Source organism: Gopherus flavomarginatus, chromosome 5 (genome assembly GCF_025201925.1).
Source record: "Gopherus flavomarginatus isolate rGopFla2 chromosome 5, rGopFla2.mat.asm, whole genome shotgun sequence".
NCBI classification, from domain to species: Eukaryota; Metazoa; Chordata; order Testudines; family Testudinidae; genus Gopherus; species Gopherus flavomarginatus.
The window spans coordinates 8538619-8554591 of NC_066621.1; the positions used below are offsets into that span (position 1 = coordinate 8538619).

The 15973-nt window shown below is 50.6% G+C and overlaps 1 protein-coding gene across 1 annotated transcript; it reads right to left on the reverse strand.

Moving 5' to 3' along the window:
• Nucleotides 1–3770: 3770 nt before the first annotated feature.
• Nucleotides 3771–11577, reverse strand: LOC127051410 (uncharacterized). Its single transcript, XM_050953671.1, has 3 exons — nucleotides 11548–11577; nucleotides 5518–5896; nucleotides 3771–3964 (listed from the first exon to the last, which is right to left on the reverse strand). The coding sequence occupies exons 1-3, from the start codon at nucleotides 11575–11577 to the stop codon at nucleotides 3771–3773; spliced, it is 603 nt and encodes a 200-aa protein (XP_050809628.1).
• Nucleotides 11578–15973: the final 4396 nt, after the last annotated feature.

Sequence of the window (15973 nt, forward strand, 5' to 3'; positions counted from 1 at the left end):
CGATCACCATAGTAACTGAGTGTCGGTGCAGGGGCATTGCACAGTTTAGCCAGTTACCCCCACTTGGCTACCATCTGTTCTTCCAGTCTCCCTTTCTCCTTTTCTCATAACCTTTGGGATATTTAACAATTTAGAAAACTCACAGATTTAAAAAAATCCCTGAAATGAGTCACCCCAGTGCATTCTGGGTTAAGTATATTAATTGCAGAGACATGCACTGACCATTCAGAGCAGATAATGCTTGCTGGATACGACAGTGCCAGAGAGATGAGTGCTACCTGATGATGGGATCCTCTAGCTCTTCAATTATCACCTTCAGACCCTAATTACAACGTGTGGAGAGTGACTTTAAACCCCTACTTTGTGGACTAGCTGAGGTAATTGGGGCAGTCCCTGTTCCCGTTGGCTCTGACTGATGTGCCAGCTTACCCTGCTGAGACTATTTCTTGCCATTGGTTTAAAATGAGGTTTTCAGATTAAATTCCATATGTAGCAAATTCGGAGCGACGTGCTAGATGCTGACCTGAGGGCCAGTGGAACACTGGAAAGATTGGGGGAGGGAGTAGGGGGTATGGGAACGATTTCCTCTTTTGCCTCTTGTCTGTTGCAGAGTCCATGTTCTGTGATTCTGCAAACAAAACTGCATAGATGGCTGACTGCAAGCTGCCTGCTGAGCTCTCCGAAGGGAGCGCCCTTCCCAGGGCCACAGTCCACACTTCTCAGACAATGCCCAGCAGCTTTGATTTAATGCCATTAAAATATTGCCAGGGAATTCAGTATAAATCTCCTCTCTCTCTCCAATGCTTAGCCAGACAGTCGGCCATAGCGATTGTTTGCCATTTGGTCCATTCCTGCACAACCATGAAGACTTGACAGACTGAGAGTCCAAAATTAGAACAGACTTGATGAACCCATGTAATAGGGGTCTGCCTCTGGGCCGCCTCCATGCATTGGTTGGTGGAATTTTATCCCAAAAAGTTACCAACCACCCAGAGAACAGCATTCGCCGGAACATCTTGTGGTATTCTTGCAACATGTCTGAAAAGTGTAAGGCGCCGCCTGCGGACAATGGCCCCAGTAATCTGTAGACCCGAATAACCATAAACATCTGCATTACAGATGAAGTCACTCCACTTTATGCCTAATATACAACTTTGACATTTTGTGTGGAAGGCCTCCAGCTTTGTCCAGTCAGCATGCCATAGTGTCCATGTTTCACAGCTGTACAACAGTATGGGAAGGATACAGCTCGAATAAATCCTGAACTTGGTTGTCATACTAAGATAATGTTGATTCCATCTCTATTGTAAACAGCCTATGGCAGATGCTGCTATGCCAATCCAAAGGAGAACCTCTGTGTGAGAACTGGAGGAGCTGGTAAGTATAGAACCCAGATAGCAAAAGCTGGAAACTGATTTAACAGTTTTGTTGTTCAAAGAGATTGAAGTTGCAGGTGGACCTGGTCCTAGATTTTGCACTTTTGTCTTTGACCATGAAACATGGAGACCAATCTTAGCTGACTAGTCCTCCATATGCTGGAGTGCCTCACAAAACCTGTTGGGGCTCTGTACTAAAAAAACAATATCATCAGTGTAGTCAAGGTCTGTGAGTGAGAGATCACTGACCTCAATGCCTATGGACCCAACAGAATGCTGCATTATGAAATCCATTGCCTGACAAATGACTACAGGGGCCAGAACACAACCCTGCCTAACACCAGATACTGATTTAAAAGGTGCTGACATCTGGTTTTCCAGACAAACACAGGCAGTGGTTCCATTATGAAGCTCTCTCATCAAGTCCAGTAGAGTGGTAGGGACACCTATGCCCTTTAAGGCATTCCATAATGCGACACAGTATACTGAATCAAATGCAGCCTTAAGATCAACATATGCTAATTCAGGGGCTTCCTGAACTCACGATGTATCTCTGACAACAAGCGAAGGGCCAAAATGGCATTTAATATGAACCTGTTCCTCGTAAAGCCTGACTGCTGGGGACGATGCTTCTGATGTACAAAGGCTCCAGGAGGGCCACAAAACATGCGCAAACACCTTCCCTGGCATGGAGAACAAGGTGATCAGCCTGTGGCTCTTACACTCACTGTGCAATCCCTTGCCCTTATACAGTGCAACCACAATACCATCCTTCCAGGAGGCTGGCAGTGTTCCAGTTCTCTATACCAGACGAAAGATACCCAGAAGTGATTCTACTACAGGATCAATAGCACATTTTAGCAGCTCTGAGGAAATGTCATCAGCACCAGCTGCGCATCCGTTTTTCAGTTTAGATATGGCACACTTCATTTCATCCAATGTTGGTGCATCAGTATAAATGTCTGGATCCGGAACAGCAGTGAGTGCCAGATCATCCAGCTCTGAACAAACAGCAGCTGGAGGATGGGTCAGGACACTGTGATAATGTTCCACCCAGCATGAGAGAATGTCATCATTCGATTTACATGGATGGCCTTGTCTGTCGTTTAGAATGCCGTATGTAGTGACTACCTCTTGACTGCTGAGGTTGCAAGTGGCACGGAATGCTGGCTTCAAGTCGCCTCTGGCTAAGCCAAATTCAACAGTATCCGCCACTTGGTTATAATATGCCTCGCAATCTCGGAGTGTCAGGATGCTAAATTTTTGTTTCTGCTAATTACGAGTGCACTTATCACCATGCTCGGGGGCTGCAGCCTTCAATTTAATTATCTGGAAGGCCTCCTCCTATAGCCATGGTCAACGTGCTGGATGTCTACAGCCAATCGTCGGCTCAGCAGATTGGTTGAGGGTAGAAGCAAACAGGGACCAGGCAACCTCCACGTCGTCTGGCAGATTAGCTAGAGCCGAGAATCTGTTGCTGACATCAATACGAAACCTGTTGGCTAAACCTGGCACACGGCAAGTGCATTGATGTCAGACTTCCTCATCATTGCAGAGGGCTTACCTGCTCGTTAGAGCACCAACACCATACGGGCGATCACTAGATGGTGATCTGTGTTCGCCACGCATTCCACACCACAGTATACTCTACGGGAAGCGAAGAGACGCCTATCACATGTAATGATGTGGTCCAACTCCTTCTGAATGATGCAATCATGAAAGATCCATCATGAGAGAAATCTCCTCTGAGACACAAACCAAGTTAAATAAACACAACATACCTCCCTCTTTCTGCCCTGCCCCTCTTGGAGCAAAACCTCATGTGTCTGTACTGTCAGAAAACCACCGTCAATATTTTCACAGCCTAGAAGAGACGCTAAGCAGGAAGTATTCGGAAAAGTAGCGCTCAGCTCAGGAATGAGATGAAGCATTACCCAGGGAAATGGTGCTGTCTGCAGAATCAGTGGCTCAGCTAAGGGCTTTAAGGAGCGCAAGGGCTTTGCTCGCTAGCAGAGGCTCCTGTTTCCATTGACAGAAGCCCCAGAAAATGGATTTTGTGAGTGCAAAATAACTCTCCAGTCCAGGCAGCTCGTGGCCAGTGCAGAACTTGTGACTTGAACTGCAGTGCTGCTGCTCAAATAAATCAGCTCCCTTCGCAAAGAAAAGGGTGGGCCATGGAACTGAGACCCACCGCCGGCTTAGAAATAACCTCTTATTGTGATACTTCAGCAGAGCAGCAATGGCTCCCCTCCTGGACTGACTGTCACCACTCTGGCCGTGAGAGCACCTGGTGTAACTCCGTGCCGTGTGTGCACATGCACAGCTCATTCTCAGGCATTGCTGTATTGCTGCAGGTCCAGACACTCCTCCCAGCATCCCTGTGGAATGCAGGCATTATCCACTGGCAAGACAGAAGAAATCCGGTAGAATCAGCCCAGTTTCACAGCCCAGCTGCTTCCATGCAGCCATTTCACATACAGTGCAGCTCCCAATGTTAGTGGAGGTCACCTGACCCAAGTTTCTAGCAATATCACAGAGCATGGGGGAGCAGTCAGTGTTCAGGCTTCCCCCAAGTGAAAAGACAGCACCTAGGGCACACGTACCGAGTGATGCACTCACACCTGTGCTCAGTTTGCTTGAAGACTTGCATATTTAGCTAGGTGTATATTGCAAAGGAGATTTACATGGAGTTCCCCGGTGATATTTTGGCAATAAATAATGGCACATTATGAACATCATTGTGTCATGTAATTACAGTGGAAGCCCCTTAGTTCCTCTCTTCTTACCTAGCCAGGAAGAGTCCCATGTGGCGTAGGAGAGAACATTCTGATTTCAGAGAGATTGGCTATTTTCCCGTACAGCCCTGCGTTTTCAAATATGAGTGCCTAAAGACAGGCCCTAAATCCACGTGGAGGCCCATAAATAACTGCCCTGTTGTCTTGAGGGGCTGGACACCTGCCACTCCCATTGTTTCCCCAACTGCTCTAGGGGCTGGCTCTCTCCTTTGCAGCTCCTGCACTGCTGACTCATGGGGCTAGCTGTACTGCCTCCCCTTCCAGAGAGAATTATGCCACCTCTATGGGGTATGTCTGTCTGTTGTTGGGCTGCTGGTGTTTGCATGAAAAGCAGTGCCAGGTCACGCTGATATTTCTGTAATTTGTGGGGCTACTTAGGTACTGTGAGACTGGCCTTCCCTCATTACCTGGCCTCCCAGGGTGCTGAGTGCGCTGGGGCGGAGGTGCTTCCCCACCCTGCAGTGTGGTTCGGCTCCTCCAGGTCCTCAAGGAATCAGTCTGGGGAGTCCCACTTGGGAGTCGGAGATCAAGTTTCCAAGTGCCTCATGCTAACGAAGCAGCAGAGCCCTGCCCTGCCAGGCGTGGAGCGGGACATGAATGACGCAGCCCCAGCTCCACCTCTCGACAGCTGACTAGAGAACAATGGGCTCAAGAGAGGATGGGGAGTTGGTAGTTCTGCCGATTGCCTGGACTTTCCTATCCAGACAGCAGGCTAGCTGCCCAAGAGGTGAAGTCAAGTGACACAAGCTTACATTGCTTGCCCCTAACTCACAATGGCCTTTTCTGTTCTCAGCATTTGATCACCTTATTACAAGTCCTTTTGAATAGGTGTAAGCGGGGGAATGGTCCCGCTATTGTGGGGAACTTTCATGACCTATACACTACCCCGGTGGAATTGGCTAGTGAAAGGATCTGAGAGCACCATGGCGGGATGCTCTCTCCGACTCAGCCACGTTCCCGACCCATTGCTCATTACATAGAGTTCAAAGCAAACATGACTCATTAAACAGCAACCAATACACAAAATACGGAAAAATGGGCAGGTTAAAGGAAACCACGTCACCCCCTCTGTGGGCCGGGACACCACCAGCCCCCTCTGGGCTGCAAGGGAAGATCAGTCTGTCCCTCGCACACCCCAGACCCCTGCCCAGGCCCTGGCCATGCTGCAGGGACGCGGCGGGATGGACACTTGCTCTGGCCAGGGCCGCCCTCAGGCTCTAGGTGGCAGGGCCCTTCCCCCCAGCGTTGCCCCCTCCCAGGCCGGCCTGTGAGACCCCTTGGCTGGTTACCTCGCCCTGCACTGGGCCCTCTGCCTGGGGTCCCCCTCACGCTCCCCAGCTGCTCACCACACTCGGCTCCGGACGGCCCCAGCTCCTGCCTCAGCGCGGCTGCGGCTCTGCCTCCAGCGCAGCTCCCCAGGCCGCCCCTCTGGCCGGCGGGGCTCTGCCCCCGGCGCAGCTCCCCGGGCCGCCCCTCTGCCCGGCGCGGCTCTGCCCCCGGCGCAGCTCCCCGGGCCGCCCCTCTGCCCGGCGCGGCTCTGCCCCCGGCGCAGCTCCCCGGGCCGCCCCTCTGCCCGGCGCGGCTCTGCCCCCGGCGCAGCTCCCCGGGCCGCCCCTCTGCCCGGCGCGGCTCTGCCCCCGGCGCAGCTCCCCGGGCCGCCCCTCTGCCCGGCGCGGCTCTGCCCCCGGCGCAGCTCCCCGGGCCGCTCCTCTGGCCGGCGCGGCTCTGCCCCCGGCGCAGCTCCCGCCCCTGCTCTCTCCCCTTAGCTCAGCCCTGCGCTGCCCCAGGCAGCTCCAGCGCACTCAGAGGTTGGGACCCCAGGCTCCTGACTCCCTCATTGGCCTGTCTGCCCTGTCAATTGGGCTGACCTGGAGCACTGACCTCTCTCCATTGGCCCTGGGGACTGTCAGTCTCAGGCTCCTGATTTCTCATTGGCCCTGCCCCTTTCCTTTGGCACTGGGCAACCACCAAGACCCCCACTCAGTGTCAGTGAGGGGCCAACCGTCCCCTCTGCAGGTTCCTCAGCAGCCTGGCTCAGAGCTGCCTGAGGTCGGGAAGGCGTCCCAGAGGGGCTGCGCTTCTGGGGGGGAGCTTCTGGGGCTGGGAGTGTTTTGTATCATGTATGTAAACAGTGTATTTCGATGAGACTGCGCGCCCAGCACCAGTTCTGGCCTTCCCATCCGCTCAGCCCAACAGCTGCTCTAAACTAGTGATCCAGCTCTTCCCTTTAGGCCTTTCTAAATGGACAAAGCAGCTGTAATTTTTACTGTCACTGTAACTTTCTCCTGCTGCCCCCCTGGAGCACCGAGCTCTGGTAAAGAGCAGGAGAGAAGTTCCCCAGACCTGCTCCAATTGGGGTGTGTGTTTGAGGACCAAGATCCTGACACTGAAAATGTCTGGCTATGTCAGAGCCCCCCCGAGGTGAGAACACAAGTTTTCAGGTTGCAGTTTTTCCTGTTTGTTCTCAGACCAGAAATGGATGTTCTCTAACAAATGAGCAGCGAAAAGAGGCTACACAATTATGATCCTGGGAGACTTCCCCTGCAAAGGAACATCTGTTACTGGGGTGGAGGATGTAAAATTGGGCTCAGCATCAAATCCACCATCACTCCTGAAAATGTCAGGCTTGCCCTGCTCTGCTGTGCTGACTGGGTAGCGCTGCTACCTCCCCGATCAGACACTGGAGTGTATAAATGACAATACATGCAGAGGTGAAAGTAAGCTGGTACGGGCCGGTGTGGAGGACCGGTAAGAAAAGGAGACTGGCTGAGGGAGGGAGAAGCCTGCCCCCTGCATAAGAATAGTTTAAACTCAGCTGTTCCCTGAGTGGTTCAGCCCTTGGGGTTAGGAGTGGTTTCTGGCATCCTTGTTAATTTCACTCACAGTAGCTGGGGGAGTGGGGAGGGTGTGTCTGACCATGGCAGGGCCAGTCCTTGTCTGCCCCTGGGATGAGGGGATCTCTCCAATAGAAATATACACAACAAATACAAGTATTTGGCTGCACAGGTTAAATCCAGAGCTAATAAAAGCAAGTGGAAGGGGAAAATTCACTGTCACATTGATTTCTTTTGTCTCCTCCCTCCCCCTCCTCCAGCCAGGCTGCAGACAAGGCTCTGCATCCCCCCCCCCGCCAGGGGTTCTCCGCTAGGCTCTAGCTTGCAGTAGGGACACTGGCTGAGATGCCTGCTGCTGCTGCCTGCATAAGAACAGTTTAAACTCAGCTGTTCCCTGCGCAGTTCAGCCCCCAAGGTTAGAAGCCATTTCTGGCATCCTTGTTAATTTCACTCCCAGTTGTTGTGGGGTGGGGTGGGGAGGGTGTGTGTGACTATGGCAGGGGGAGTTCTTTTCTGCCCCCGGGATGAGGGGATCTCCTATACGCAAAAAACACAATCAAAATCAGGAACCATTTCCAAGTTCAGATCTATCCCATTCCCTCCCCAGCAGAGGATCATGGTTGTGATGTCCAAACTGCTTGCAGAGCCTCTTTGAAATGTTACTGAACCACACAGGGAACAGCTGAGTTTAAACTGTTCTTATGCAGGAGGCAGGCTTCTCCCTCCCTTAGCTAGTCTCCATGCTGCAAGCTAGAGGGAAGCCCCTGCAGCTGCTGAGTGCCAGGTAGGGAGAAAGCATGGAGCCTAGTGTCGCAACCTGACTGGAGGAGGAGGGAAGACAGAGAGAAAAATGTGACAGTGAGTTTTCACTTTTTCAGGCTTATTCCAATAGTAAAGTTTTATTACAGACAATACTGGTAGTAGTAATAGTAGCTTTATTTTCTCTATCTATGTCATGCAATCGGAGGGATCCATGAACTACGTAGGAGAGGTGGGTTGCTTGCGATTGGACCATCTAGATAAGAAATGTAAATTACTTTCACCCCTGCCCAAACCCCAGGGCTCTCAGCTGCCTCTGCAGCTGGTAGCTCCACGGGTGATTTAAAGGGCCCAGCTCCTAGCTTCAGCTGAATTCCCCAAGCCCTTTAAATCCTGATTTAAAAGCCCCGGGATTTAAAGGCCCTACCTCTTCTTGATAGAGGCCATGTCTCTTCCGGTTGAGGCCCCTCCCCCTCCGCAGGACTCTGGAGTACCAGCAAATCCTTTAACTTACTTTCACCCCTGAATACAGGCCATGCTCCCATTTCAACCTTAAGCACCCTTTTGCCAGAGCACTGATCTGACTTCTTGTCAGCTTTATGGGCACGGACTATTTCATGCCAGCCTGCTCCCCCCATGCTGCAACCTTGATAAATCTTCCATGCTCTTAACCTCCTACACAATCTCTCACTCTTTCAGTTTTCTCCTCAAAGATGCAGGCCAAAAGGATTTTGGAAATCAGCCCCGGTGACTGTGTCTAGGTGTGTTCTCTGGTTTGGGCAGTGATTTATGTTTCTGTGGCTTTGGGGCATTTTATAATGTTACTAACGTATGGGCCTTGGAGGAATCAGGACAAATGTCATTTAAATGAAAGCAAAAGAACGTTAGTGGCCTGTTTCTGAAGAAACATCGAAACGCCATGAATATTAAAGACACACGGAGGGAGTATCTATGATAATTGGAAATTAGCTGCCTTCCTCATCCCAGTGGGAACCATTTATTTTTATAAACTTCGAAATTGTTTTCAGGAAGTTTGAACAAATTAATGTTAGAAAACATGAAGGCAGCAAAGCCTCATTAATATTTCATCCAGCTCTGAAACTGGGATTTTATGTGAGCAGAAAATCTCTGCCCTGTAAAAGAGAGAATATTGTAGACAGAATAATTTAGGGAGTCCAGGGACCTCAATAACTATCACAGGAGTAAACAGGAGTTGTCTGGGGTCCCAGCAACCCCGTGCTTGGTCTGGAGAGGAAAACAGCAAATACATTTTAGACAGAATTGATTTTCAATATTTATAAAGTTTTATGTCTGTCACTGCATGTGTGGAAGAATGGCTTCCCTGTTCGTGCTGGATGTTTTCTGGAGCTGGTTGTGCAGCCCTTTTTGGGGTAGAACATTTCTGAAACCTAGGTGCTGGATTTTTGCTAAGTGTTGGGCAGAGCTAAAGCTGCAGGATGGGGGTGGTTTTTAGTGTGTGACATTGGGAGCCATTGCAGGGCAGGAGAGCTGCTTTTTCTTTAGTTTTGATAGAGCATCTATTCTAAACTTTCTCTCTCCTGCAGATTCTCTCCCCCAGCAAAACTGCTCCTCCTCCCCTCTTAGCATGGAAAATATATATCAGAAATATTCAAATTAACACCAAATGGACTGAGCCCCTGTTAAAAAGAAATACTGCATAGTTGGATTCTTTTTATTTACCTTCTTGTCTTTAAGACTTTAGGGTTCACACAGGGAGAGGCGACACACACACACTCCCATACACCTCTTTCACATGGGCGGGGGGATGACTGACCAACCCGACCCTCTCTGCCCTCCATGCCTGGGTGGGCCCCTGGGACGGACCCACCTCTTCTGGTACTTGACACCACATCTTCTCAAGGCAACATGTGGTGGGCATGCAGGGTCACATGCCCCCCCCCTCCCGATTTCTCCCAGGGTTCACATGTCAGAATGTGTCCAGTAGTAGCCTTTCAGCACTGTGCGGGAGGGAAGGGCCAGGAGCTGCTTCCAGTTGCCAGGAAGGGATGACCTGACCCGTATCTTTGTAGAGCTCATCTCTTTCCCACTCCCCTGTGGCTGGAAGCAGCTCGTCCCTGCCTGCCTGCACAGTGTCAAAGGGCAACGAACACCTCCAGGCTGCTATTGGCCACCAACACAACCTAGCCGCCTCCTGTTCTGCCCCCTCCCCGCCCCGCCCCCCAGCTACAGCATGTGCAGAAAGGGGTTAAGCCCTAAGGATGCATTGTGCTCCAAAGCAGCAGTGAAAGAGGGTGAGTGAAGAGGATGCAAAGTCCCTGCCTGGGGGGCTGCTGTGGAGCCTGCAGGGTGGGATGCAAATAGGCTGGAAATTGCTCCTCCCCACCACAACGACTCCAGAGCTTAGCTGAGGGGCAGAGAGGCTTCCCTGTGCCAGTGCTTTGGGGGGGGGGGGGTTGGCACATGCAGGGCTTGGCTGGAAGGTATGGGGCACTGGCCCAGCCAGAGGCAGCGTGGGAAGGAAGGATCCTGCCAGCCAGGCTGTTGGTGAGCTGAGTGCTCACTAGGGGCTGGCTCTCTGCACAGAGCTGGCAGTGGGACGTGCCCCACCAGGGGGGATATGGAGGAGCAGTGGGGCTGGGGTGTGTGAAGGAGCAAAGCAGGGAGAGGACAGCGAGAGGAGGAGCATATAAAGGGCTTACGGGTGGGCAGCAGAGAAGACACATAACCAGCTGCCGCCTGGTGCCTGCCCACACTCACCAGCTGCCACAGCACTGCAATTTAGCATGTTTGCAATCCACATGTTTCAAGGGAGAATTAGCAATAGTCTATCTGTCATTTTTAAAACCTGCTCTTGCTCAGAATAGACTCAGATAGGTGAAGTACAATTTGGGTGAATTGAAAAGCATTAAAAGTGTATAATCTCTGTGCTGATTGATTACACTGGAGTGCCTCAGCTACTTTGACACTAGCAGCAGTTGAGCTTCAGGACAACAGACAAATAAAATGGATCAACTGCTATTCATACTGAATTAAAGAGGCTTTGTTGTGAAATAAACTGTTGGAGGAGGCATTCTCATAAATATGGGCCTTTCCTTAGTGTTAGTGTCAGTAATTAGCAGCTATGGATGGGAGATAGGCAGTATATTAACATGATTTAAATGAATGGTTTCCATTTAAGACAAACAGCCAATCAGACTTGAGATTTATTGCTTAATTTAAAAGAAACCCAGACAGGAAATCCCAGAGTACTAGACAGAAATTAATATTATTTAGTTACTGGCCCGGTAGGAATGTTTAAGTGCTGATATACTTGCTACATGCATGAAGTGACTGCTTTTGTATTTTTATTATATTGGCTATTTCATGTCAATTTTTAAACTTGGGGGCCATAAAAGACCACATTCTCCTGCTAATAACCTATAGAACATTCCGATTTCACTCTTACCAATGATGTACTGTTCTGCTGGGACTCTGAGGAACTAACTTCAAATTGAGGCTTATTGAAGACAATAAAGAGTGCCTTATACTGGAGCTACTGAAATTTTACAGAAATTGAAGAAGCAGGAGCACTGAGAGTTTAGTTTCTATCGAACATTCCCCCTGTGTCACCATTCCAGGCGGGAGGGTTCTCGTGGGACAGAGTGCTGAGGGCATGAGACTTCAGAGACGGAAAAGACCTCTTTGGCCATACCGACTGTCTCCCCTTGGTGGCCAGAACAAGATTGTTCCTTACGACCAGCCCACTGCTCGGAATCACAGCCTTATTTTAACATCTTTCCCTCCCAAACCACATGCACTTACTAAGCTGACAGGTTTCAGAGTGGCAGCCATGTTAGTCTGTATCAGCAAAAAGAACAGGAGTACTTGTGGCATCTTAGAGACTAACAAATTTATTTGGGCATAAGCTTTTGTGGGCTAAAGTACTTACTAAGTTGTAAGTCTTCTACAGAGCCAATGACATGCACACCTCTGAATAACTCCCTTGTGATCCTTGTGGGCAGGTGGCCATGCTGTGCGGAAGACTTTCTCCATGGACTTCGGTTTCCATGTTATCACTTGATCCTGCTACTATGTGCAGGCTGAATAATCATGTGGCTTCAAATGGGGAATTGCACACTAGAGGGGAACCCTTTGCTGGTATGAGTGGGGAGGAAGATCAGAGGCTCTTTGCTAATAGTCAGGTGAGTTGCTGACATGGCTGTATGTGCAGGGATAGGGTGAAGGGAGAGCTGGTCCCTGGCAGGATTACGGCTCTGCCCCACAGCACTGTGTTGCAGACACATGGGCAAGGGCAGCTAATACCTAGTGTAAGATCAGTTTTTCAGAGTGGGGAGCAGGGACTCCTCCGTTCTCCACGCCCAGCATGTATAAAGAGACTAGGATTGGCCACACTAGACAAAGGAGCTGGATGTGACACCTCCTCCCAAAGACAGAGACGATAACAGTGAAGAACTCCCCTCCTTATTCTGCCATGGATAATCTGCCCCAGTGGCCCAAGGCAGGCAGGGAAACAGGCCCCTTGCCTGCAGTGAGCTCTGCTCCCATGCACTGCCTGCACATTTTGCACTGAACTTCTGACACCGCTGGGGCACAGTACAGCTGGACTGGCACCCCCCAAGGAGTGGATTGCTGAGCTGTGCCAGATGTACGGCAGGCTGCATGCCAGCTGCAAATGAGAGCAGGATGTCAGGGCCCTGATGGGAGCCGGATGTCCACAGTGCCAGGACTGTAAATTGCCTGCCCTGACTGCAGGGGAGGGAGTTTGCAGATAGAGGCTGATTATTTAGGAATGATCACAGAGATATTGGAGAGCTAGATACATATGGCGCAGGGCCACAGGGGCTGGCCCTGAATCTTTTCCTGCTGATAGTTCATCACAGGTTTGAGCAATGACGGCTCCCTGGCTCTGAGTGCTGTGGTGGTTCATGAGGAAATCAGCCAGGACAGCACATTTCATAGGTGGCCTTTAGTTTAGAATGCGCGAACTGTATAGAAATCTGGTTCATCGATGCGCTGGCTTTGGGGTTCCAGGATCCAGCACTGCCTTATGGCACATCATACTGGCACCATCTAAGTGCTCCTTGTGATGCAGTAGGGACTGTCTCTGTGGGGAGTGGGAGAGCAGGGGAGGACTTTAGGGGATGGACGATGCCAGGGCCTGTAACCTGAGCTAGGTAAGGGAGGGGAAAGGTTAACACCTTTGCCCGGGAAGGGGACAAAGGAAGGGAGTGGCAGGAGGGAAGCAGTTTTAGTTTGGGCTTGGGGCAGTGTGGGCGGAATTCAGGGTATCCTAGCTAGGATCCAAGCACCCTGAACCCCCAGAAGGACTCGAGGGAGGGGTCCTGACTGTGCCTGCAAGCCCTGCTGTAACCTGTGTTCCTGTTGTCCAATAAACCTTCTGTTTTACTGGCTGGCTAAGAGTCACTGTGAGTCCCAGGAAGAGGGGTGCAGGACCGGACTCCCCCACACTCCGTGACACTCCTCTACAGCATGGTCTGGAAATGTTTGGCTAATGTATGACTGCTGTGTGTGTACTGCATTAGGCTTATGGAACAAACGGAAAACAGCTTCCCTTGCTAAAAACCAGCTCAGCAGATGACTCAGTTAGAAAAGCTGGAACTAAGGTGAGCTTGATTTACCTTCTTCCCAATGCAACCCCTTCCCTGCAAGGTGTTTTGGCCTCCCTGGTATAATGTTTAATTTATGGAGCATTTTAGAATCATAAAAGTCTGCGTTTCAGTCAGAGGCAGGGAAAGCCAGGGCTCAGCTTTCTTTGCTGCTTTGTAATTGACTTCACCTCAACAGTAGCAGCCTCCAGTTCTGCAGGAAGGAACTCAATCACACCGTCAGGGGAGTAAGCTCTGACTGCAGGCAGCAGAACCGGGCACAATGGGACAGCTGCAGACTCCAGGAGCGGCCGTGTAGACCATGCAGGGGGAGGAGAGGCCAGGCTGTTCATCAGGCATAGTAATTACTGTGGTGGGAAGTCTATAATGCAGACATGCCCTAAATCTAACACTTTGCTGACACAGCAGAGATGTAGGTGGAGATGGAACTTAATGCCTGTGTAATTGGATGGGTGCTGCAGCACCAGCTCACATAGAACAAAAGACAGTGCGGGTGATTGGGCCGAGAAACTGATCTGTAAAAAAGTTCCAGTTCTGAACATGGTGACTTCAAATGCTCTGCTGCAGAGTGGTACAGCTGCTTTGTCAAAGCTGTGGCAGGGAGCTGGGTCCAGAGGCAGGCAGGCCAGCACTGCTTTCTGTGGCGTGCCGCTGCTGTTGATTAGTAATATAGTGCAACAAGGAGCAAAACTGCCCTGACTGCCTCCAGACCCTGCCAGAGCTGGCCTAGTGCTGAACAGCCTCTGGAGTTCCAGTCTTTTCTGTTCCTAGTCCTAGAAGATGAGGCTGGATGACAAATAGGGTGAAGTCAGGAGGCTTCTCAGCCCTGGTGATTGTGGTGGATTTGGGGTGAGCTCCCCATGTGGGTAAGTGAAGAGAATATGCACACGCATCCCTTTGCATGCTCCTCCCATATGTGACAATTCACTGGCAAGGATGCCCTTTAAGACAGTTCATCAGCAGGCAATATAGAGCAATGTGGAACAATGTGGCACTCTCATAATGCTGGGAAATCCAAGAGCAGAAAAAGGCATTTAGAGGGTTTGGACTGAAAGGTCGGTGCTGGAGAACTGGAGCTGAGGAACAGGACAGCAGTGGCTGAGTGGGCTGCTCCGAGGAATAGAGTGTGGTGAAGGAAGGGAATCTTCCTAGGAAGAGGGGTGGGAGGGCAGTAGCACTGGAAAGGGAGGAATGAGATGGACAGCGAACAGAGGGGATGGTAGGAAATAGGCCAGCAACAAGCAGCAGCAGGACCTTTGCTCTCTGTGGAGAGGACAAGACAGCAGCCAGGATACACAGGGCCAGGACAAGAAGTGGAAGCACCCTCATTCCATTTTACGAGGAGGAGAACCGAGGGCAAGTGACCCGCCCCTCTCTGCCTGGTGTCTCTGCATGGTGCATGAAGCACGACTACATTGTTGTGCAGTATCTGGGGTAAGAAACTCCCTTTGCCTAAGCCTGGGCATGGGACAGCGGGACCCCTATTATCACCTACGCAGATCAGTAGCGTTCCAGCTTTGGATGGAAGATAATAACAAAGAGAAACCACGTGTGTCCTACATGCTTGGGAACACGTTGTATGAAGGCACTTGGGCTCTATGACAGGTTACCTGATTGCAAGCTTGCACTGCACTGTATCCACAAACTAGGTTGCCGTATGCCCTTGGCTTAGTGTAAAACACCGCATGGATCCTCGCAGGAGGGCTCTTCTCTGGCTGTTTCTGATCAGGATCCAGAGGGGACATTCCTGTTAAAAAAAAAAAAATCACAGCCTGGGTTAGCAATATTTTTGCTTGTGAGGAGAGAGCGCTGCCATATTTCCCGTCTAGTGCGAGTGGGTGTGAAGGAGGGAAGCGTAAGTGTGGCTAGAGGAGTGCATATAGCATGGCAATGACTATAAAAAGGCAGGTTGTAAAAAGAAATAAAATCAGAAATTAGTGGCTGTGTTGGGAGTTCTCTGTGGGCTGGGAAATGACAAAAATGCCATTGTTAGTGAGGAAAGAGCAACGGTGCCATTGCATGAAGTTGGAAAAACTTGGAAGAAGTGCCAGTTTCAGGAAGGGAGCATGGCTTCTCGGAAACTCAAGTTAGATTTGGCCAACATGGAAACCACCTTAGTCTAGAGACCTGCCATGCAGAGAGCAGTACAGCGCAGAGACTCAGATGTACAAAGACCTAGCACAGGCAATACATTTGCATAAATGGGAAAAGGGGCCAGGGTGACCAGACAGCAAGTGTGAAAATTCGGGACGGGGTGGGGGTGGGGGTGGGGGTGAGTAATAGGATCCTATATAAGAAAAAGACCCAAAAATTGGGACTGTCCCTATAAAAGGGGCTCTCCTGAGATGTCAAGCAAAGCTAAATGCAAGTCCAGTACCCAGAGCAGTTTCCCTACATGCATAAGGAGCAGAGCAAGCTCCTTGCAGATGATGTTCTCTGCTGGCTGAATGTTGCCTTGCATAGCCTAGGGAGGGAGGCACTGCAATTTCACCTGGTTTCAGAAAAGCTCACGGTGTTTGATTCCCCATGATGATGTTTTCAGGTCCAAAGTATGTATGTCCCCCACCCCCTGCCCAGTAGCTGCACATCAGAGAATACTG

Coding starts and splice junctions, on each gene's coding strand:
- LOC127051410 (XM_050953671.1), bottom strand. CDS start 11,577: ATGGCTGCCACTCTGAAACCTGTCAGCTTA. Junction 5,897..11,547: donor CTCTGAAACCTGTCAGCTTA/GTAAGTGCATGT, acceptor CGCCGGGGGCAG/AGCCGCGCCGGCCAGAGGAG. Junction 3,965..5,517: donor GCCGTCCGGAGCCGAGTGTG/GTGAGCAGCTGG, acceptor CGTGTGCCCTAG/GTGCTGTCTTTTCACTTGGG.